The sequence below is a fragment of the Plasmodium gallinaceum genome, assembly GCF_900005855.1.
Source record: "Plasmodium gallinaceum strain 8A genome assembly, contig: PGAL8A_v1_76, whole genome shotgun sequence".
NCBI lineage: Eukaryota > Apicomplexa > Aconoidasida > Haemosporida > Plasmodiidae > Plasmodium > Plasmodium gallinaceum.
The window spans coordinates 1,800,388-1,825,213 of record NW_021628238.1 but is presented as its reverse complement, the minus strand read 5'-3'; the positions used below and the strand labels follow the sequence as shown (position 1 = coordinate 1,825,213).

At 17.2% G+C, this 24,826-nt stretch overlaps 9 protein-coding genes across 9 annotated transcripts; 5 read left to right on the top strand and 4 right to left on the bottom strand.

Moving 5' to 3' along the window:
- Positions 1-605: 605 nt before the first annotated feature.
- PGAL8A_00237100 (oxidoreductase, putative) lies at positions 606-2,218 on the top strand (the record flags this gene model as incomplete). The annotated part of the gene is made up of 3 exons (XM_028671102.1): positions 606-726; positions 1,207-1,598; positions 1,727-2,218. The coding sequence occupies 3 exons, from the start codon at positions 606-608 to the stop codon at positions 2,216-2,218; spliced, it is 1,005 nt and encodes a 334-aa protein (XP_028527787.1).
- Positions 2,219-4,009: 1,791 nt separating this feature from the next.
- PGAL8A_00237000 (phosphoribosylpyrophosphate synthetase, putative) lies at positions 4,010-5,287 on the top strand (the record flags this gene model as incomplete). The annotated part of the gene is made up of 1 exon (XM_028671101.1): positions 4,010-5,287. The coding sequence occupies one exon, from the start codon at positions 4,010-4,012 to the stop codon at positions 5,285-5,287; it is 1,278 nt and encodes a 425-aa protein (XP_028527786.1).
- Positions 5,288-6,717: 1,430 nt separating this feature from the next.
- Positions 6,718-6,951, top strand: LSM6 (U6 snRNA-associated Sm-like protein LSm6, putative; the record flags this gene model as incomplete). The annotated part of the gene is made up of 1 exon (XM_028671099.1): positions 6,718-6,951. The coding sequence occupies one exon, from the start codon at positions 6,718-6,720 to the stop codon at positions 6,949-6,951; it is 234 nt and encodes a 77-aa protein (XP_028527785.1).
- A 764-nt stretch (positions 6,952-7,715) lies between these two features.
- LDH (L-lactate dehydrogenase, putative) lies at positions 7,716-8,666 on the bottom strand (the record flags this gene model as incomplete). Its single annotated transcript, XM_028671098.1, has 1 exon — positions 7,716-8,666. The coding sequence occupies one exon, from the start codon at positions 8,664-8,666 to the stop codon at positions 7,716-7,718; it is 951 nt and encodes a 316-aa protein (XP_028527784.1).
- A 1,631-nt stretch (positions 8,667-10,297) lies between these two features.
- DHFS-FPGS (dihydrofolate synthase/folylpolyglutamate synthase, putative) lies at positions 10,298-12,133 on the top strand (the record flags this gene model as incomplete). Its single annotated transcript, XM_028671097.1, has 4 exons — positions 10,298-11,344; positions 11,578-11,779; positions 11,876-11,998; positions 12,090-12,133. The coding sequence occupies 4 exons, from the start codon at positions 10,298-10,300 to the stop codon at positions 12,131-12,133; spliced, it is 1,416 nt and encodes a 471-aa protein (XP_028527783.1).
- A 939-nt stretch (positions 12,134-13,072) lies between these two features.
- Positions 13,073-13,837, bottom strand: YKT6.2 (SNARE protein, putative; the record flags this gene model as incomplete). Its single annotated transcript, XM_028671096.1, has 2 exons — positions 13,073-13,112; positions 13,215-13,837. The coding sequence occupies 2 exons, from the start codon at positions 13,835-13,837 to the stop codon at positions 13,073-13,075; spliced, it is 663 nt and encodes a 220-aa protein (XP_028527782.1).
- Positions 13,838-15,918: 2,081 nt separating this feature from the next.
- Positions 15,919-19,449, bottom strand: PGAL8A_00236500 (conserved Plasmodium protein, unknown function; the record flags this gene model as incomplete). The annotated part of the gene is made up of 2 exons (XM_028671095.1): positions 15,919-19,153; positions 19,328-19,449. The coding sequence occupies 2 exons, from the start codon at positions 19,447-19,449 to the stop codon at positions 15,919-15,921; spliced, it is 3,357 nt and encodes a 1,118-aa protein (XP_028527781.1).
- A 486-nt stretch (positions 19,450-19,935) lies between these two features.
- On the top strand, positions 19,936-24,078 carry PGAL8A_00236400 (DEAD box helicase, putative; the record flags this gene model as incomplete). Its single annotated transcript, XM_028671094.1, has 8 exons — positions 19,936-19,992; positions 20,206-20,501; positions 20,726-20,787; positions 20,898-21,122; positions 21,252-21,301; positions 21,409-21,546; positions 21,678-23,604; positions 23,684-24,078. The coding sequence occupies 8 exons, from the start codon at positions 19,936-19,938 to the stop codon at positions 24,076-24,078; spliced, it is 3,150 nt and encodes a 1,049-aa protein (XP_028527780.1).
- Positions 24,079-24,501: 423 nt separating this feature from the next.
- Positions 24,502-24,826, bottom strand: PGAL8A_00236300 (MSF1-like protein, putative; the record flags this gene model as incomplete). Its single annotated transcript, XM_028671093.1, has 2 exons — positions 24,502-24,642; positions 24,749-24,826. Coding segments are annotated over 2 exons (219 nt in total), but the record flags the coding sequence as incomplete, so codon positions are not given.

The window sequence follows — 24,826 nt, the reverse complement described above, 5'->3', positions numbered from 1 at the left end:
TTTTTTTTTTTTTTTTTTTAAGCTAGTTTATTATTTTATTTTATTTTTTTTTTTTAAAATTTTTATAGCTAACCCCGAGGAAAAATAAAAATTTGATGTTTCTAGCACTTTATGAGTATCCGTGAAAAAAAAAAAAAAAATGATTCTATAAATGTGTACATCATATGAAATAAAAATTAAATATTATGTGAATTATTTTTTGTTGATTATTCTTATTATAATGTGTATATATTTTCTTATTTAAAAAAATAGATAATTAAAAATAGTTAATATATATGTCTTAATATTATTATCATTTAATATTTCTCACATTACCAATTAAAATTCTTATGCATATTAATAAGTTAATATTTATTATTTCGTATTATAAAAAAAAAAAAAAAAAAAAAAATTAAAATATAATATAAACAAAAATTCATATAATTTTGTAAATGTATCTTTTTTTGTGAAATATTATATATATATATATATAAATATATATATATATATTTATTATTGTTAAAATAATAAAAAAAAGAGAAATATTTAGTAAATTTAATATTATTTATAAAAAAAAAAAAAAGAGAAAAAACAAGTAAAATTATTTAATATATTATTATTTAAGAATGACTTCAGTTAAACATCCTAAAATAAGTGTCTTAGGTGCAGGAGATATAGGTTGTGCTTTAGCTCATATGATTTGCGAAAAAAATTTAGGTGATGTTGTTTTACATGATTTTAGAAAAGGTAATAATAATTTAATTAAAATTTAAATTAGAATAACGGAAAAATAAATGAATATAAATTCATGAAATGTTCTTATTTATAAATGTATATATATGTATATATATTAGTATTCATTTTGTTTTAAAAGAACCTTAGATTTATAAATATTTCTAATTTATTTTATATATAAAAGTATTACCTAATCTTAAGATAAAAATTTGATTATTTTTATTTTATTTTATTTTTTTTTTTTTCATTTAAAATTTTTTATTATTTGAAAGATTTCTTATAAAAAAAAAAAAAAAAAAAAAAAAACACAAATGTATTTGCAATAATATATAAATATATATGCTTATATATTTTAAGGAAAGGATACATAATTTTTTTTTTAAAATATAATTTAAAAAAAAATATGAAAATATTTTATATCAATAGTATATAAAAGAAATACGTAAACATGTATACAAATATTTTTCTTTAATTTAATTTGGACTATTTTAGATTTGCCAAAAGGAAGAGCATTAGATATTTTACACACAAGACCTTTAAATAGATCTAGAATAAATATATTAGGAACAAATGAAATAACAGATATAAAAGATTCATTAGTTGTAGTAGTCACAATAGAAGTATCAGAACGTGAATTTGCAGAATTTGATGAAGAAGATATAGAAAAACAAGTATATACATCCAACGTAAAACTATTAAAGGATGTAGCCAAATATATTAAAAAACATTGCCCACAAGCTTTTGTTGTAGTTACTACAAGTCCTGTTGATTGTATGGCAAAAGTTTTACAAGAACATGCAAATATACCATCTCATAAAATTTGCGGTATGGCTGGTGTTTTGCACAGTGCAAGATTGAGACATAATTTAGCCGAAAAATTGAGAGTAAGTATAAAATAACTCTAAAAAAAATTAATAATTATTTAATATAAAAATGAAAATAAAATAAATATTAGATAAATTTTTACATTTATAATATAATTAAACTTATATATATTTTTATAAAAATTTAGATTAATCCAGGTGATGTTCAAGGATTTGTAATAGGAGCACACGGAGATAAAATGGTTCCTCTACCTAGATATTGTTGTGTAAATGGTATACCATTAAATGACTTTACAAAAAAAGGAGCTATAACAGATAAAGAAATTAATCAAATAGTTGAAAAGACAAGAAATACAGGTTTAGAATTACTAGAATTATTACCTGAAGGATCAGCATGTTTTGCTCCTTCTTTGGCTATTGTTGAAATTATTGAAGCTTATTTGAAAGACTTAAAAAGAGTTCTTGTTTGTTCAGTATTATTAAATGGTCAATATGGTCACAAAGGAGTTTTTGCTGGTATTCCAGTAGTAATAGGAGGAAAAGGTATAGAAAAAATAATTGAACTTGATTTGAATGCACAAGAAAAAGAACTTTTTGATGATTCTCTTAAACATATTAGTTATTTATTTGAAAATTACAAACATGAAGCAGTAGTAGATGAAGAAACAAAGCCAAACTAATAATGTATACATATATTTATATGTATTATTTTAATTTTTTTTTTTTTTTTTTTTTTATTTATTTTTCAAATATTTAAGTATTCCTTTATATGACAATGTTTTAATTATATACATTGGCAATTTTTTAATAAAAAAAAAAAAAAAAAATAATAATAGGAAAGAAAGACAAGTTTTAAAATCTTCAGAGAATAATAAAAAAAAATATAATTCCCACACAGATTCATTTACATATTCTCTATATAATAATATAATTATTTTATCTTTTTCATAAATTGAAACTTTTAAAAAAAAAAAAAAAAAAACTTTTTTCTAATGATTAAAATTACACATAAATGATAGTACTCCTATATCCCAGAAAAGTAATAAAAAAAAAAAAAAAATTTTAACTATATGATTGAAGATAAGAACTAATTTTTTAATTTAAAATAATTCTATTTATCACATTAATCCTCATTTTTAAAATATTTAATCTTTTAAGTTTTTTTTTTTTTTTTTTTTTTTGGTGTAAATATGGATATAAAAATAAAAAGAAATAAAAATTTCAGAAAAACACAAAATAGCAAATAAAAATCATTTTAATGATAGCATAAGTGGGATAAAAAAAATATTATTTTCTATAATTTTTAATTTTTACCAAAAATTTATTTATAGAAAATTATTATTAATAAAATTTACATAATATATTAAAAAAGTGTGTGATTTATACATACATATATATGTTCTATATATGGATAAAAAAATATTTACTTTTGTTTTATAGTATTAATATTTTTTTTTTTTTTTATCCTTTAATTATATATAACTATTTAAAAAATTATTTTTTATTAGTTTACATATTTAATCATATAGTTATTATGCATAATTAAGAAAAATTTGTTTTTATATGTATTATTTATATGAAAGATGTGTAAAAATTTTCAAGAAAAAATATATCTAAAAAATGGGACAAATAAAAAATTTTTACATTATAATATATTCATCTTTAAAACAAATTCTGAATAAATCTACATTAGAAACAAGATAATTTTTTATAGAACATGGAAACTTCATTAAAACATAATATTATAAAAAAATATTTCTCTTTTTAATTCTCAATAATCTTAAATTTATTTTTTACTGTATTTTATATATATAGTAATAAAAAATAAGATAAAATATTTTTAAAAAAAATTTATATTTATAGATTTTCATAGTTTTTTTTTTTTTTTTATATCATATATATAAGTTTTTTATAGTTTTTTAAATTATCTATACCAGAGCTATGATAGCTAAGTATATGTTGAATATATCTTTAACAAAAAAAAAAAAAAAAAAAAAAAAATTCTAAATAATAAAATAAATTAGATACTTTATATTTTATTTTTTTTTTTTAATTATTTTATTTCCTTTATTTGTAGATAGAAATTAATTATGAGTTTTCTGTAAAGATATATGACGTATTAACCTTGTTTTTTCTTTTTTTTTTTTTTTTTTTTTATAATTAAAATTTATTTATATACACTTCATTTGTTAGAATAAGGATATATATAAATATTAATCAATTCATTTTTTAATTTTTATTATTTTTGAAGTTTCCATGAAAATATAAAAAAAAAAAAAAAAATTAATATAAATTTTTAATTATTGTATTTTCATTCTTTTTTCTTCCACTGTTGGATGAAATATATAAAATAAGCCAAAGAAAACAAATGTTCGTTTATAAATTATATTAACTTTTTCAAGTTCAATTATTTATTTATTTTTTTTTTTTTTATGAATTTTTTTTTTTTTTTTTTTAATTGAATTGATAAAATGAATTCTTTATTATTTAAAAAATGTAGGATAAATTTTTTTAAGAAAAATAAATTTTTTAATAAAGAAAACTATGGTATTAAATTGACGCTATTAGTAAGTAGTGGAATTGGATGTTATTTTTTAAGTAATGAAGCAAATAGAAAAAAATTTCGACAATGTTGTAAGGACGTAAAAAAAAATATAAATGAGCTTCTTTATGATAAAAGATCTATTTTGATAGAAAATACTGCTTTTTGTGATAATGCAAATAATCATTATCACCCTCTATGGAGATCAGAAGAGAAAAGACCTTTTGAAAAGAAGATGGAAAATGCGATATTATTTAGTGGAACATCTAATCCTGTATTAAGTCAAAACATAGCAGATCATTTAGGAACTATATTAGGAAAAGTAAATTTAAAAAGATTTGCAGATGGAGAAGTATCAATGCAATTTTTAGATAGTATAAGAGGAAAGGATGTTTACATTATACAGCCAACATGCCCACCAGTAAATGAGAATTTAATTGAATTATTATTAATGATATCAACATGTAGAAGAGCATCAGCAAAAAAAATTACAGCTGTTATTCCATATTATGGATATGCAAGACAGGATAGAAAATTAAGCTCAAGAGTACCAATATCTGCAGCTGATGTAGCAAGAATGATAGAAGCTATGGGAGTTGATAGAGTGGTAGCTATTGATTTGCATTCAGGACAAATTCAAGGATTTTTTGGTCCAAGAGTTCCAGTTGATAATTTAGAGGCACAATTAATTGGTTTAGATTATTTTACAAAAAAAGATTTATATAAACCTGTTATAGTATCTCCTGATGCAGGTGGGGTTTATAGAGCTAGAAAATTTCAAGATGGTTTAAATCATAGAGGTATAAGTGACTGTGGTATAGCGATGTTAATAAAACAAAGAACAAAACCAAATGAAATAGAAAAAATGGATTTGGTTGGAAATGTATATGACTCTGATGTTATTATTGTTGATGATATGATTGATACATCTGGTACATTATGCGAAGCAGCAAAACAATTAAAAAAACATGGAGCTAGAAGAGTTTTTGCTTTTGCTACTCATGGATTATTTTCAGGTCCTGCCATTGAAAGAATTGAAAATTCTCCCCTTGAAGAAGTTGTTGTTACAGATACAGTTAAATCAAACAAAAATATTGATAGTTGTAAAAAAATTACCAAATTAAGTGTTTCAGTTCTTGTTGCTGATGCTATTAGAAGAATTCATCAAAAAGAATCATTAAATGATCTTTTTAATATTAAAGGTTAATAAAAAAATGTCTTGCTTTTAATTTATTTTTAAGATATGAAATTTTATAATTATATTTTCAAAATTGTGCTTTTATTGATATATATATATATATATATATATATATGTAAGTCTCAATTTTTTAAAATTATTTATACATATTTATATATATAAATTTTTATTTTCATATAGAAATATTTATTGACCTATTTCAATTTTTTTTTTTTTTTTTTTTAAATATTAATTTTTTATATGTGTGAATTTTTAAAATATCATTTTAAAATGAAGAAAAAAAAAAAAAAAAAAAAAATTAAGATAGTATAAAAATTAGTTTATACGCATATAGATATAGATGAATAAATAATTTTTAATTGTAAAATAAAAAAATATTGCTTGATATTTTTTTTTTTTTACAGTTTTGTATATTTATTTATAATTATTTAATTCTTATTGCCTTCTTCAAAAAGTTACAGTGTATAATTAATAAATAAAAACATATTTTTTACTTTTTATTGTTTTAAATTAATTGATAAAAATTTTTATAAAGGTAGATTTAAAAGAAATAAAAAAAATCATAGGAAAGATAAAATAAATAGAATAATTTACTTTATATTGTGTAAATTGTTATAATTTTAATATTGGTTTTATATAAATTTTTTGTAATTTCGAAAAAAGTTTAATTTTACTTCTTAAATATTAATTTCTTTTAATCCTCTATAATTTAAATCTTTAATATTTCAATATTTTAATACGATATGTATTATACTTAAATATAGAAAAAAAAAAAAAAAAAATATATATACATATATTTATATATGTGCAATAGTATTTTTTTTTTTTTTTTAAAAAACATTGTAACTTTCATTAATATTTATTTAAATTATCTATTTTAATATTTAGCATATATAAAATGCAAGAATTCATCTACATTTCTTAAATATATAGTTAATATTTTTTTAATTTTCTATGAATAAGTAAAACATTATTTAATTGCTGAAATCATTTATATAAAAATATTTGAAATTAATTGAAATATGTATTTTCTAGTAATTTTTTAGAAAATAAAAATTTATAATTTATTTTTTTTTTTTAATTTATTTTTTATGAAATTTTATGAAAAATAAAATTTTATTAAAATTATTTGAGATTATTTTTTAATCATCTAAATTTTTTTATAAGTTAATATTTTTTGTTTTCTTTTATTATATCAGGGGTAAAATTCGAATTTTACCATATATCTGTTTATAATAAAAGTATCACATTAAAATATTCGTCTAAATATAGTTTAGATGGTATTCTTAGTTAAATATTATCAATAAAACTTGATAAGAAAAATATCGATAAATCAAAGATTCATATAAAACTATTTAAAAATATTATATATATATATATATATATATATTTTTATAAATCTTGAAATAAAAAGACAAGTTAAAATAAAATTTCTTACTATGACATCTAATTCACCAAAAGATTTTGTAGAAAATTTAAAAGGTCATACAGTAATAGTTAGGTTAAATAATGGTACAGATTACAAAGGAATTTTAGCCTGCTTAGATGAACGTATGAATGTTGCACTGGAACAAACAGAAGAATATTTTGAAGGAGAATTAATTGAAAAATATAATGATGCTTTTATTAGAGGTAATAATGTATTTTATATAAGAGCAATTGAAGATGAATAGTAGATTTTTTTCTTTTTTATTATTTTTATTTTATTTTTTTTCATTTTCTTTTCCTTTTTTTTTTTTTTTTTAATTTTAAACATATTTTTGTGTATGTTAGAATTTTTTTTTAACGTGTTCTATTATACTATAATAAATACTAAGCAATCAAAATAACTACTTTAATAAATATTTTTTTAAGAAAAGAAGCTTTATTAAACAAGTAGACATTGAAAAAGAAAACAAAAAAAAAATTTTTGATTCGTTTTAATTAATAATTAAATATAAAAGTACACAATATGATGTATTAAAAAACAAGATAAAAACTATTTTAATAATTTTAATTACAAATTTTGTAATGAAAAAAAAAAAAAAAAAAAAAAATTGATAATATAAATGAATACACTTATATATTTTTTTCTATTATTGTTCGTACATAGTAAGTGTATAAGCTTCTTAAATTATTTTTAAATATTTAAAAAAAAAGAAAAAGACACATAATAAGAAGACTTTAATTTTGAATTAACGTATAAAGAGAGAAATTATTCTATTTTTCATTTAAATTTTAAATGTTTTACAGTTGTATTTACTGAAAATTTTGATTATAACGATAGCAAAAAAGAATATGTTTTAGTACACACACTTTTCTTTAAAAATATATTTATTTAAGAATATTCACTGAAATTTAAAAAAAAAATAATAATATGATATAAATGAAAAAAAAATAAGAAAAAAAAAAAAATTTTTATTTTCTTGTTTTTTTCAGAAATAAAAAGAAATCATTTTTAAGCTAAAGCTTTCATTCTTCTCGTTTCAGCAATAGCCTCATCAAATTTCTTTTTTTCATCTTTGGTTAATTGTAATTCAATAACTTGTTCAACACCGTTTGCTCCTAATACGATAGGAGTACCACCAAAAATATCAGTATGACCATATTGTCCTTCTAATAAAGTAGAACAAACTAAAACTTTCTTCAAATCACGGACATAAGATTCCGCCATTTCAATAATTGCAGCAGCTGGAGCAACAAATGGAGAAGCATACAAGTTAACAATTTCTAAAGCTGTGTTAATAGTTCTATCGAATATTGTATCAATTTCCTCTTTACTTATTTTTTTATTATCAATAAATTCTTGTAATGGAACACCACCAACAGTTATATATCTTAATAGAGGAACCATTTTATTTCCATGAGCACCAACAATAAGAGCATTTACATCTCTTGGGCAAACGTTTAATTTTTGAGATATATAATACTTTAATCTTGATGTATCTAATACACCCCCTAATCCTATAATTTTATTCTTTGGTACTCCTGAATGTTGATATAATAATTGAACCATCACATCAACTGGATTTGTAACAACGATAATAAATGCATTAGGGCAATTTTTTTTAATGTGACCACCTATTTCAATCATAATTTTATTATTTAAAGGTAATAAATCATCTCTATTCCACTCTTTATCACTTTTTCCAGGTGCTTTTGTAAATCCAGCTGTAACAATTACTACATCAGCACCTTTTAAATCATCATAAGAATTTGATCCTGTAACTTTGCAATTTGAGTATGCCATGACATTTGTATGTGAAGTGTCTAATGCTTTTCCTTGAGGCATATTTTTCACAATATCAAAAAGAACAACATCTCCCAAGTTCTTTTGAACAATTAATGTAGCCATAACTCCTCCTATCATACCAGAACCTACTAACACAAATTTTGGTTTTGGTGCCATTTTAAAAAAATGTTCTTTAAAAAATTTTTAAATTTATAAAAAAGAAAAAAAAAAAAGTTTCAAAGATTTAAAAGATTATTAATAGGGATAAAATTTATATTAATATACACAAAAATATATATGTATATAAAATGATAGTATTTTTTTTTTTTTTTATTTATTCAATAAAAAGTGCTTAAAAAAAAAAAAAAATATTTTAAATGTGTTAATATTAAAAAATAATTATATATAAATATATATATATATGTAAAAAAAAAAATTAGAAACTTTACTATTTAAAACTTTTTATAAAATTGTTTTTATAGTGAATATGTATATAAATATCTTAAAATTATCAATATATTTTTAATTTTAAATTTAATTTTTATTAAATTAAATGATTTACTAAATATAAAAATATATAATCCAAATACTACATGTGTTTTATATTCCTTATTCACCAATTGTCTGCATGCATGAGTTTTTCTTAAAAAAAATAGTTCCAATATTATATTATTTATAAATATAAAAATAAGTAAATTTTAATCTTTGAAGAATTACGATACAATAATTTATAGAAGTATTTTAATAAAATAATGAATGTATAATTAGTATTACAATTAAAAGTATATATATTAAAAAAAAAAAAAAAAAAAAAAAATATTCAAAAATTTTTATTATTTTATTAACTTTTATTCATATTCATAAACAATTATCATCTCTCATCTCAAATTATAAATATTTGTCTCTATTTTACTCATATAAATATATATTTGTTTTTAATAATATATAGCAAACTAACTCTTTATTCTTTTCTTTTTAAAATTATATATATTTATATATGAATTATCATAATCGAAAATAGTTTTTTTTTTTTTTTTTTTTTTTGTGTGTAATAATGAAATAGAATAAATAATTTTAGTAGAAAATTTAGTATTTTTTTTTGTTTACAGTATTTCGATATTACAATTGATAAAAAAAAAATATATATATATATATATAAATATTTGCATATATATAAATTTTTTTTTTTTTTGTAGGTATAATAAAATCATAATAGTGCCTTAAAATATAGGTTATTATAAAAATACAAAACCGATGCACTTTATTAAAAGCACCATATTTCTTTAATTTTTCATAGTTATGATAAAGAAAAGGGGAAACAGAAAAAAGACTTAAAACTACTATTTAACTTTTTATAAATTTTTTAATAAGAAAACTTTCTTATGTTAAAATATTTGTTTCCTAATTTTTTTTGAATAGATGTTTCTCTTTTTATATTTAATTTTTTTGCCTTCTATTGTTTATATATTCTCATAAAAAGTATAAAAATTAAATTTTCTTATGAGAATATTTATTAATGATTTGAGATTTAAAATTAAATTATGTTTTAATTAACTAATTATTTTTAAAATTGTAATTGTTTACGAAAAAAAAAAAAAAAAAAGGATAATATTATATATAAGTAAAAAAAAAAAAAAAAAAAGAAAATATATATATATATATTGCTATATATGTTTAAAATTAATTTTAAAATAATTCTTATAACATTTGATTTTTTTTTTTTTTTTTTTTTTTTTTTTTTTTTTTTTTTGTTGCTACCTATTAATTCATAAAAATTTTTAAACTTTTCTTATTTCATTTTTTAAAATATGGAAGAACAGATAAAAACTTATTCTGAATGTTTAGATAAATTATATAAGACGCATTCTATAAAATTAGGGCTTGATAATTCAAAAAAACTGAGTGAATCTTTTGATAATCCTTGTGATAAATATAAAACAATCCATATTGCTGGTACTAATGGAAAAGGATCAGTATGCTATAAAATATACTCTTGTCTAAAATTAAAAAAATATAAAGTAGGCTTATTTTCTTCTCCTCATATATTTTCATTAAGAGAAAGAATAATTGTAGATGATGAATTAATAAATGAAGAAGATTTAATTTTTCTAGTAAATAAAGTAATAAATAAAATTAAAAAAATTGATATAAAACCATCATTTTTTGAAATTATAACAATGGTTGCATATTTGCATTTTTTAAATAAAGAAGTTGATTATGCTATAATTGAAACTGGATTGGGAGGAAGATTAGATGCTACAAACATTTTAAGTAAACCGGAACTAATTGTGATTACTTCTATTGGTTATGATCATTCTCATATATTGGGAAATGAACTAAATCTAATATGCAATGAAAAAATTGGTATATTTAAAAAAGACACAAATGTTATTATAGGACCATCAGTTTCTATATATAAAAATGTTTTTGAAAAAGCAAAGGAATTAAATTGCAGAATAACATTAGTCTCACCAGAACCTAGAGGAGAAACATATAATGAAGAAAATTCTAGAATAGCTCTAGAAGCGTTAAAAATTTTAAATATAAATGTAGACAACTTTTTAAAATCTGTTATTTATATCAAACCACCTTTAAGATTACAATATTTAGCACAAGAACAAATTCATCATGTAAAAAAAAAATATACTTCAAATAATTTAGATAATAATTTTTCTTTATACCCTTGTGCAGTTATATTAGATGTTGGCCACAATGAAACAGCTATTGATAGATTGTGTACGGATATCAACTATTTTCATAAAGGTAAACTAATAAGAATATGTATATCCTTAACTAAACCAAGAAATTTAAATATATTTCACCCTTTTATTGCTCATTTTCCTGATACACTAAAGGTATAAAGTTCATATAAAATAATTTAAATGACATTTAAAAATTTTTATTGCAACTATCTTCTTTTTATAAATGTATTTTCTAATAAATTTCATGTTTTTATTATTTGTAAATATACAATTTTTATAAATATAAAAATCTTTTTCTTTTATATATTTAATCTTATTATCATGAAATACATTATGAATATACAATTTTTTTTTTTAAAAAATGAACTTTCTGTTTTTAATAATAGGATGTATTTTATTTACCATCAATAAATCAACGGACATATGACTTTGAAGAGATTACTGATATGATAAATAATGATGATCAAATAGATAATAAATTAAAACAATTAATTTTAGATAGTTCTGAGAAAGTAAGACGATGGTTACAATGTAATAATAAGGAAAATATTGATGGTGCAGAAAATTTTGATAAATTATATAAAAGGGGTATATATTATTTTATTAAACATTTATATATAAATATATATATATTTGTCTATATTATTTTTAATTTTTTTTTTTTTTTTTTTTTTTTTTTTAAAGGAACTATTCCGTTAATTGTAAAGAATGCCTTCCTAGAATGTTGTAAAGATAATTCTATTTTGTTAATTGTTGGGACTTTTTTTATGTTTGATGAAGTTTTAAACACATTTGATATTTATTCAGGTAAACTAAATAAGAAATAAAATTCTATAAAAATGTTTGTAATTTTTAAAACATAAAAATTATAATTTTTTATTTTGTTTCTTTTAATTAGATATTCAAGATTCTGTTTGTATGAACGAGCCATCACTGATTTAATTTTAATTGAAAATGTTAAATAAAAAAAAGAAAAAGGAAATAATAATATATTTAAATAAATTAATTTTTCAAGTAAAATGGAACAATTATATGATATATACAAATGAATTAAAAAGAACAGAAAATAGGATACAAAAATATGACATAATTTTAAGTTTACAATAAAATACACTATTAAAAATTAATTATTGTTTCTTCTGTTTAAAAAATAATTTTGTAAAAACATTAATAAAAAAAAGTTTCTAAATAAAATTCATAAAATTATAAAAAAGCTATTGTTATGACAATGTATGAAGAGCAAAACCAGAAACATAATTAACATCATGTATAATTAATATGCTTCAACTAAATTTAATGTAACAAAAAAAAAAAAAAAAAATAAAATATAAAATAAAAGAATAATAAAAAAAAAAAAAAAAAAAAAAAAAAAAAACAATTGAATAATGTGTATGAATATATACATATTTTTATTCCTTGTACATATAAAAATATTTACTATAAAAAAGTGGTTTAATATTTCTCAATTCCAATATATTCATATATCTTTTAAGGTATTTTTTTTTTTTTTTTTTATGAAAATGCTGAACAAACATAAAATTTTTAATCGTTCATAAATATTTCTTATAATAGAATAAATAATTTTTTTTTTTTTTTGTGAAATATAAAAATATTTATGCTTTAATTATCATTATATATAAATTTAATAGAAATAAAAAAAAAAAGGGAGAAATTTAAATTGTAATATAAAAAATTAAACAAAAGAACATTTATATAAATATTAAAAAAAAAATATATAATATATATATATATGAACAGAGTATTTTATGAATAAGGAATTTTAAATTACATTTAAATATCAATGTTCTAACAGGCATTAAAACTAAAAGGATAATATATTTATGCATAAAACTTCTTTTTCCTGTTTTATAATGTTACAATTCAATATAACTTACAACATTGATTATTTTTCTTAGCTTGTCTAAAAAAAAAAATGTAAATATATATATATTTATATATATAATTTTACAAAGAAAAATAAATTACTTTTCTTATATTTAAATGAAAAAAAAAAAAAAAATACCTGTAAAATTGATAGGATGAATTCGAAAGATCTTGACTTTTTTTCATTAAATCATCTAATTTCTCTCCTCTTTGTAAAAGGTCTTCAATGTTTTTTAACATAACATCTTTAACTTCATCAAGATCTTTTTGTACTTTTGATAATTTGTCTGCTTCAGACGGATTTTGATATTTTTTTAATAATTCATTTAATTCATTATTAAATAATACTCCTTCTTTTAAATCTTGTGTAATATTTTCATATTGCCCTTTACATTTTTCTATAAATAATTTTTGTGTATTATCTATTAACCCAAAGGCAATTCTTAATGGATAGGATGGTGTAGAAAGTACTAACACACTTATATTATTTTCACTATTTGTGTAAATATGTAAATGCCCAATACCTGATTCTAATTCTATAACTTCTCTGTTTCCTCTAGGAGTTCTACTGCATACTAATCTAGAATGAAAATATATATGTTCTTTCAAAGAAGATCTATGAAAAAAAGGAAATGACGATAAATCAAATGAAGCTGATAAAAAAATTGGTTGTGATATATCATATTTATAAATTAACAAAGCGTATAATGCTATTTTATTTGAATTTTCAGTATATGGTACATTATTAGAAGAATCAACCATTTTAATTAAATAAAAATGTTAAACAAGATTAGAGAAATAAATAAGGATAAAAAATAAAAGATTAAAAAAAAAAAAATAAATAAAATGCAAAAAAGAGGAAAAGAAAGAAAAAATAATAAAAAAGAAAAATAAATAAATAAAATAGTTTAATGATATAAAATATATATATATAATATATATATATATATAAAACGTTTATTTTATTTTTTTTTTAATCTAGCCAAATAATTTTATTCTTTTTATTTTATATATTTTTAAGACTATTTAGATGACTACAAATATTTTTTTTTTTTTTATTAAAAACATTTAATAATTAACACAATATAAAATTTTAAAAAATGGGAATATAAAAATAATTGATATAATTTTACAATAATATTTTCATACTTTCAAAAAACTGAAGGAATAAAATATATTTATATATGTATATTTTTATAAAAATTAAAAAAAATATATTTATATAAAAAAAGAAAAACTCATTTAGAAAAAAAAAAAAAAAATATATTAAAAAATATTAATTATCATTAACATATATATTAGCATTATTGAATATACTTTTTAAAATATATTTATGTACACAAAGTAAAAAAAAAAAATAAGTATATTCTTATTTGTTTTATACTTTGTACAATAAATTGATTGTAAAGAATTGTAAAATTATAAAATTAATTTTTTTTAAAGAAATACATTTTTTGTTCTTCTAGTATTAATTCAAAATAATCATTATACTAAATAGGAATATTAGAAACACAGTAAAATTTAATTGAAAATTTATATATATATTTACATATTAAGAAAAAGGAAAATTATTGCTAATCTTAATGAAAAATTAAAATAATAAAATTTTTATTTTTAAAATTATATAAAAAATATTCAGAAGGAAATATTCAGATAGAGAAGTTTATAGCAAACGTAAATTTCACTAAAGAAGGACATGTATAAAAAATAAAAAGAAAAAATAATTAAAATATTCTAAAGGAAAAAAAAAAAAAAATTTATATTTATTATTTTTCATTTTCATAAAAATAATGAGATATTATTATACTTAAAACTATAATTATTTTAGCTATAATCATACTATTAATCTATTATTTTCTTAAATTTTTTTGAAAATATTATAAAAACATGTAAATACAGACATTGTTGTTTTAGGAAACATATAATAGTTAAATGCACACTAAAAAATTATTTCTGATATTATTACTATTGATTTTTGAGAATTTACTTTTTAGACAAATTATGATACATAAATTACCAAAAAATATAAGATTAATTATAAATTGAATTTTGAGTAGCATTGGTTTAAAGGTAAACTATGTTTTATTGAAGTAAAAAGTAAAATATAAATTAAAATATCAATGAAAAAATATATAGATTTAGTTATTTTTTTTTAAAAAAAAAAAAATGAAATTTTTGATATATGTATTTGTTATCATTAATTTTATGTGTCTAAAAACTAGTTTTAATTAAATAGTTATTGTTTTCTTTATTTCTATTATTAATCATAAAAATGAAGAAGTTAAAATATGCTTATATTTCTCTGTCATTTTAAGAAAGAAAAGAAATGTAAAAAAGAAAATTCTTGATCAACATATTTAAATTTAAAAAATTTTTTGTTTATATATGTCATTATTTCTTCTTTTAGTAACTCTTCTGTTCTTTATTTAAAAACAAAATATAGATATATGTTTAATATAAAAAAAAAAAAAAAAAAAAAGAAAGAAATATATTATTACATTTAATAGTAAAATACGTTCCTATATTAGTAAATTTGTATAAATGTTATTATAATACTATTAATTTAAAATATATTAAAATTCTATTAATAAATATGAGTTATAAAAAAGTAATGTTGTATAAATATAAATATGTATAAAAAAAAATAGATATATATGTTTTATACCCATTTTTATAAGTAAAACAAGGAATTTCAAATATATACAAAAAAAAAAAAAAAAAAAAAAATTAAATTAAATTAAATTAAATAATAAAATAAATAATAATAAAATAAAAATGAGAAAAAAAGAATTGTAGATAAACTAAAAAAAATGAAAATAAGATAAAATTAAATTAAAATTTGGTTATAAATAAAAAAGTAAGTAATGTATTAAATCTAAGGCTATTTGAATGTCTAAAAAGCTAAAAAAAAATGTTGATACATAACTTAAAAAAGAAATATGAAAAAAATTAAAAGCATCAAGAAATAAACGAAAATAATGTTTTTTTTTTTTTTTTAATAAATTCATATGAACATCATTAGTTTTTTTTAAAACTAACACATGAAAATTGTGAATAGATAATTTTATGAAATAAGTAAATAATTTTTTTAAAAAAGAAATAAAAACTAAAAAAATATTTTTATAAAATAGAGAACAATTTTTTAAAATTGTGTAAAAGATTAAACACATTTTTTTATTTTTACTAATTTTATAATTGTAAATATTTTTTATAGTATCAAGAAAGCTACAATAAATCATATTTTTATTTAAAATATAAAATAATTGTTCACATAACAACAAAAATGATTCTAATGTTATTTTTTTTTCAATCTTTTCATTATCTTTTATTTTTTCAATTAAGTAATTTATTTCGTATGGTAATCCAGAATCTTTCTTCCTTATATTTTTATGTATTTTATTATCGATAAAAAATGTACTACATAATGTTTTCTTATCATTATATTTTATATAGAAACTTCTTTTCAAAAAGTAAGTAAAATCAATTCTTTTATTCATATGTAGATTCGTAAGAATAGGATTAAATGAATATAGAAGATGATAATTATTTAAATTTGTTAATCTGAAAAAATAAAAAATATCATCTATCATCTCATCTTTGCTATTCAACAAATCTTTTTCATAGTCATCCAATGTAAAGAATAAAGAGAAAATAAATTTTGCGAAATTAGCAGATAAAAACGAAACTATTTTTATATTGTTTGAGTTACTACCATTTATTATATTCTTTATGTTATATTTTTTTTTTTTATCTGAATTGCGGTTAAGGTTTTGTAAACTTATATTTGTATTACTTTTAAAACTTTTATTTTTATTTAAATTTAAATTATTATTAATATCAATTAAATTATCATTAATATTATTTAAAATGTTATTAGAATTATATACATTTGTGATATTACTATGAAGCAAAGAATTAACTATATTATTTTTAAGAGAAAACTTAATTGTCAAAAACATGTCTTTCACGAAATTGTGAATTCTAATAATTAAAACAAAAGAATCATTGAGTATTTCTGAATTTAAAATTTGTTCAACGTATAAATTTAATTGAATTTTCTTTTTAGAATTCTTTTTTATAACTCCTTTATATGGATATATATATGTATATCTTATCATATCAAAATTATTCTCATTAATTAAGGAGTTTTTACTTTTTGATATTTTTTTTATTCCTTCTTTTTTGAAACGAATATTTTCTTCAAGATATTTAAAAATAGAATTTTTTTTTAAGTGCAAATATGAATATAAATTTACTGGAATAGTAGAATTACTTTTTGTATCTAAACACAAAATAGAAAAATATATTTTATCTTCATTAATTTCATTCTTATCATTTAAGTAAATTTCGTCATTTATATAAAAAACATTACTTTTTTTTGGAAAAATATAATTATATTTTTCTTGAAATTTTATCATGTTATTTTCATCACTTATATTATAGGAACAAAATTCTTCAGAATTATTCTTTTTATGATAAAAATATTTTTCATCATATATATAGTTTTCATTATGAATACTTTTTTCATTTTTTTTTTTTTGAGAAATCTTTCTTTTTGAAGAACTTACATCTAAAATATTTAGTAAGTAATTTTTTTTTTTTTTTTTTTTTTTTTCATTTTTATACTCTACATCTTCATTTCTCAATTCTTTTCTATATTCATAGTTTTTCTCATTATTATTTTTGTGCATATGTTCGTTATATTTATAATAGCTATTATTTATAGTTATGTTATCATTAATTATGAAACTTTCATTATCACTATTACCTTTATAATCATAAGATATTTCAAAATTTGCTTGATATATTTGATATGTGTGAATCAAATTAAAATCGATCACCTTTGGATTTAAAGAAATAATTATATTCTTATTTTTTTGTTTAATTTCATGAAAATGCTTATAAAAAAAATTGTCAATTATATCTACTTCAATTTGCATAAATAAATCGCAAAGCACTTTATATCCAACATGTGTTAATTTTCTTCCTTTTTCTTTAGTTAAGGTAGAATATATCTTTTTTTGTAAAAAATTTTTTTTATTTTTATTTAAAATAACAATATTTTGATCAAAGAAAAATGAATTATTATTTAAAATATTTTCTTTTTGATAATTAAATAAAATAAAATTATCAAAACCCAAAAAAATTATAACATCAATATTAAATAAATATAAATCTTCATTTTTTGTTTCAAAAATAATATTATTAATAAAATAATTATAAATTTGTTTACAATACATATAATAATTTTTTATATAAAAGTTCATATAATTAAAATTAACAGTATCTTTTTTATTATTATTTTTGTTATAATCATAAAATATATATTTATAATAATCTAATTTTTCTAAATATTCATAAAAGGTAAAGTTAGAAAAAGCTATACAAAAGCTAACATTCTTAATTTTAAAGGTTAAGCAAATTAGTAAATTATCATCATATTCTGTCTTTCTTTTAATATCTTCTTTTATTTCTTCTTTTATAAATATTTTTTTTCTTTTATCAATTGAATAATTACTGGATATTCTAATATTTTTGATTATACTTTTTCCTTTTCTATTAGGATCACTACTACAATAAGAATTTTTTTCATATTCATTTTCATTTTTTTTTTTTTTTTTTTCTTCATATTTACTTAAAAATGAATTACTTAAACGTTTATTATTTTTATCTATTTTAAAATATTTATTTATAAAATTATTATAAGTCATATTATTGATTTTATGTTGTATCATATTTTTATATAAAATTGTTTCGTAATTATTTTTGTTACTATTATTTTGTTCATTTTCTAATATTTCTTTTTTATTTAATTTATCTTCTAAATACTCATTAAAATAATAACGTATAACTTCTTTATATGTTTTTCCATATTTTTTTTTTGTGTAAATTCTTATGTGTTTGTAGTAAATATTTTCGACATCATTATATATTGTTTGTTTCACCAAAATAAGAAAGGCATTTTTCTGAAATGTGTAATTTATATTTAAAAATTTATAATAATTTTTTATGCTAAAATATTTCTCTATATGTGTTTTAATTATATTTATCAATTCTCTTTTAAATATATTTTTTAAACTAAAAAAAAAAAAATGGAAAAAAGTTTCGAGTTATTTTTAATGAACAAAAAATAATAAAAAAGGTTTCTAAAAAAATATTTATACATTGATAAAGAAGAAATAAAATATTATAATATATTTTAAAAAAAAATTATAATAAAAGTAAAAAAAAATTATACATATATAATTATACCTTATTATGATAATATCATCATTCTGTGTAAAATCTAAGTTTCTTATCAAATTTATAGGTTCTTCACACAAATATAAATCAAAAACATAAAAACAAGTAGTATATTTTAAATATTCATTCATCTTTTTTCTTTTGTTCTCTAATATTTTTACATATTTTCACAATATAATTTTCATTTTAATTTTGTAAAGATGTTTTTCTTTCTTTTTTTTTTTTTTTTTTTTTTTTTTTTTTATGTAGTGCAGATACAAAGAATAAAATATATACGAGAACGAATTAAGATATAACGTATTGAACTATTCAAAAAGTATAAACAAATGATTTTTTTGGAATATCAAAATTAGTCAAAAAAAAAATTATTGTACATTAATATAAAGAATAAGAATATATACTAGTTTTATTTAATTTTTTTTATTTTTAATATTCATAGGTGTATTCTTTTTAAAAAAAAAAATTCTTCAAAATGTTTATAAAAAAATATATAAAATCATAAAATAATTTATAAATCATAAACAGAATTCTATATATTTTTACTTTAATGTGTTTTTCAAAAACTGTTAAGTTTATAAAAAATTTCTTTTAACTTTTAGTTTAATTATGTATTTAAAATGTTTGACGTATTTAATGATGAAATTTGTAATTTTTTTCCTTTTGATCCATACAAAGTATAAAATAAAAATATATGAAATGAAAAATATATTTAAAAGTACTATTTAACAAAATTAATAAAAGTAAAATTTTATATAAATTTAAGTTGTATATAGAGTGCATAATTACACACACAGTTATATAGATTCTCTTTTATCTATTATATATATATATATATTTATATATATTCTTTTTTTTTTTTTTTTTTACCTAAAATTTTCTAATATTAGATACAATTAAACTTTATGAGAATTTTTTATGAAATTTTAAAAAATTCGAATATTAAAATAAATGAAAATGTGAAATTAGTATATGATATTATTAAACAAAGTGAAAAATTACAAATTATGTTAAAGGATGAAAAAAATATAAATGTAAATATGTATGATGATAATAATACAATAACAAAAAATGAATATACTAATGAAAATTTAGAAGAAGATAATAATAGTTATGAGCATATTATTTGTGAAATGAAAACAGGATCAGGAAAATCACTAACATTGTTGACTTCTATTATATATTGGTAAATTATTAAAATTAATAAAATTAATAAAATAAATAAAATTAATAATTTTAAAGAGTAATTTTATAAACTATGATAAAATTTAGAAAAGCAAAAGGAGATTAATAAAATTAATGCATTCATATATATATATATATATATATATAATAAAATTATTACACAATTACATAAATTTTAATAGATTTTACTACTTTTTTTTTTTTTTTTTTTTTTTTTTTTTTAAGGTTTTTCAAGCATAAATTTGATTTATTTCTTCTAAAAGAAAGAGTAGAAATAAAAAAAAATGGTGCAAAAAAAAAAAAAAAAAATTATTTTTTTCAAATTTTGTTAGTTTTCATATATTTAATCTTAATTTTTTTTTTTTTTTTACATTATTTATTTTTTCTGATTGCACAGAACCAGAATGGATAAAAGAAAGTGTAATAGAAAAGATAATAGAAAAGTATAAATATATTTTAGAAAATGAAAATAAAAAAAAAGAAATAGACAAAAGTATTCTAAATAAATATTTTTCCTTTACTGATGATAAGATAAATTTACATGAAAATATAGTTATAGAAAAGAAAAAAGTTCAGTTAGAAAAAAGTGAATTCAGTGAAAACTTTCTATTAGAAGACAAAAGTATATATAAAGAAAAAAATTAAAAATAATATATATTATGTCAGTTATAATTTGAACTAAATTCTAATTTTTATTTTTAATTCTAGAAAAAAGATAATTTTTTTTGCTTTTTTTTTTTTTTTTTTTTAGATGAAGATATCTTGAGTGATTGCTATATTGAAGAAATGAATAAAAAACAGGTGAAAAAAATAAATTTTGTTTTAATGGAGAACATTATATAGAATGCTTTATAGTATAATTTGAATTGTTTCTTATAACTAGTTAATTATATGTTTTTTATTTTTAGATTTTTATCTGCAGTAGAACACAATCACAATTAAATCAATATTTTCATGAATTAAAAAAAATTGAAAAGAAAATAAAAAATGAAATTTTTGTAAATATGATTATAATTGGCAGTAGAAAACATTTATGTATAAATGAAGTAAATAAAAAAATAAGAAAAAATATACTGTAATAATTAAAATATAATAATATAACAAAAATAAATCTAATCAATACGCATATATGAATATTTAAATAAATACTTTTTTAAACTTTTTTTTTTTTTTTTAGAATTTCTTAAGAAGATATAAAAGTGTAAACGAATTAAATGATTGTTGTAAAAGTAGTTATTGTAAATATAAAGAAATTTTTAATGAGAAAATGATACAAATAAATAAAAAAAAAAAAAAAAAAAAAAAAATTTTCTATAATTCTTCATCAAGCAGTGATAATACAGAATGTGAAGACAACAATAAAATAAATAATTATAATTTAGTGACAAAATTAATAAATACAAAAAATGTAAATATGAATGAAATAAAAGATATATGTAGAAATGAAAAAATAGAAATATGCCCTTATTATTTATGTAAAGAAAATATAAAAAACGCCGATATCGTTTTATTACCATATATTTGTATATTAAATGAAAACATTAGAAATAATTTAAAAATAAATATAAAAAATAACATTGTTATTTTTGATGAATCTCAGAATATTATAGAAAATATAAATAATTGTAATTCTACATATATTGAAAATCATCAGATTCTTTTTTGTAAATTAATTTTAAAGGAATATATTCAAAAATATAAGAATGTGTTAACTAATAATAATATTATTATGATTAAACAAATTATCATTTATTGCGATTTACTTTTAGATTCATTCAAATTAGTTGATGAAAATGTAATGAATATAAATAAATTTACTGTTTTATCTAAATTGGATGCATTAAACTTAAATAACATTTTAAATTTTTTAAACAACTCTCTATTTTGTAGAAAAATTAAAATTTTCGCAGAAACATATATGAACAGAAATTACAAAAATTATGCAAATGATAGCATTATTAAAACATCTTCCATTTATTTATTAAGTGAATTTACAAATAAATTAATTAAATCAAACAAATATGACTATATATATTTAAATAATAATGATGATAATATTGAATACAATGATATGATAAGCAGAAATGAACATTTAAAAAAAAATACAACATCAGAAAATAAGGATATTAAAATACATGAAGTGGAAGTAGTAGATAATAAAAAAAGAAGTAAATTAAATGAAATGTATGAAACGGATGCAAAAAAAAAAAAAAAGAATGAAAGAAATAATGATAATAATGAAAAAGAAGAAATACTTTTAAAAGATGAACAGCTTGACAATTTTAAAAAATTTTTTGAAGAGTTATTTGTAATTAAGAAAAAAGATTTATTTAGAAAAATAGAAATAATAAGTGTTAGTTCGTGTAATAATTTTCAACTTATAACTAAAAACTGTAGTAATGTAATTCTAATTGGAGGAACATTATATCCAATAGAAGAGTTTTTGTTATTATTTCTAAATGAAAAAAAAAATAAAATAAAAATATATTCTTCTGATTATATTTTTAATGAAGAAAATATTTTTTCAAGAATAATAAGTACCAATTTAATTACGTATGAATGTATTGATAATACATATAAAAACCGATTTGATAAAAAACATTTATTAAATTTATCAATACAAATATATATATTAACCTTATATGTAAATTATGGCAATATTATTTTTTTTCCTTCTTATAATTTTTTAAATATCTTTATGTGTTTTTTAAATAAAGAAGGAAATTATGTATTAAATGAAATGAAGAAAAAAAAATATGTTTTCTTTGAAAAAAAAAATAATAATGATATTTTAAAAGATTATATAGATCATATTGTAATGATAAAAAAACAAGATGAAAAAATGAGAATTAAAAATGGATGTATTTTGTTTTGTGTTATGAATGCAAAATTGAGTGAAGGAATAAATTTTTATAATGAATTTTGTAGAAACATTTTAATTGTAGGTATCCCTTTTTTTAAATATGAAAAACCAAATGAATCTAATAAATTCATGTTAGATAAAAATTCCCTTATTTTAAATTACTATAAAACGTATTCTACAGAAGTAATTAATGATGAAAAGAGTTCTGTCAAAAATCCACATAGGAAATCCATATTAATGTGTAAAATACATTTTTTTAAAATTTATTAAATAAATTTTTAATTAATATTTTCTTTTTTATTTTTTTACTTTTTTTTTAGATGAAGATATAAATAAAATGTGTAATACTTATCAATTAAAATATGCTATGAAAATAATCAACCAATGTATAGGAAGAAGTTTACGACATATTAACGATTTTTCTTCTTTTTTTTTTCTTGATTTTCGATTTACAAAAAAGGAAATATTTGATAACTTTCCTTCATTTATTAAAAAACATTTGAGTAATATCACAAATTTTTCAGCTGTTGAAAAAAAAAATAAATTTTTAGAAGTGAAAGAAAAGTTTTATAAAATATTTATAGACTTTAAAAATTATTATAACAAAAATTTTTCTAATTTACAATTTTCAGAACTTAATGAAGTGCAATTAAAAAACTTTATATGTGATTTATATTGTCTTAAGGATTTTCATGAAAAAATGAAAAATATATGATGTTACTAATAATATTGTGTGTTTTAACTTTTAATAAATTTTTTTCTTCTTCTATGTTATTTTTAATTGAGTAATTTAGTTTTATTATATAAATAATAACATTGTAATATAGAAAAATTAATTCAAAAAATCACATAGATTAATAAAAAACTTAAAAAAAAAAAAAAAAAAAAGTTACGTAAAAAAAATAAAATAAAAAATGTATAATAAACAAATGTGTATATAAATTAAATACAAATTTAAAATTACTATAGCAAATAACAAAATTGGTTATTATTTGACATTTTAAAAAAAAAAAAAAAAAAAAGTTAAATCCTAAAATAATTAACAAATTTTTTTTTTTTTTTTTTTTATGTTTAATTATTAAAAGAATATATACAATATTTAAGGAAAATTAAACGAAAACAAGAAAATAAATATTTATTATTTTTTCTCTTTTTCTAGATTATCAATGTATATATTATTATTATTAATATTTATATTATCATTAATCGTCTTTTTAATTGTATCATTCATTATATGAATTCCTTGTTTACTTTTTTCTTTAATTGTGTTTATTATAGTCTAAGAAAAAAAAAAAAATAAAATAAAATAAAAATATAATATAAAACATAATAAAATATTATAGAATATATAAAGAAATATGTTTTCCTATTTTTTTTTCTTTTACATTTTCTATGAGATTTTTCATATATCCAAGCCCATTTATATTTAGGGTTGTACTTTGTTTATAGTATGTTTGAGTTTC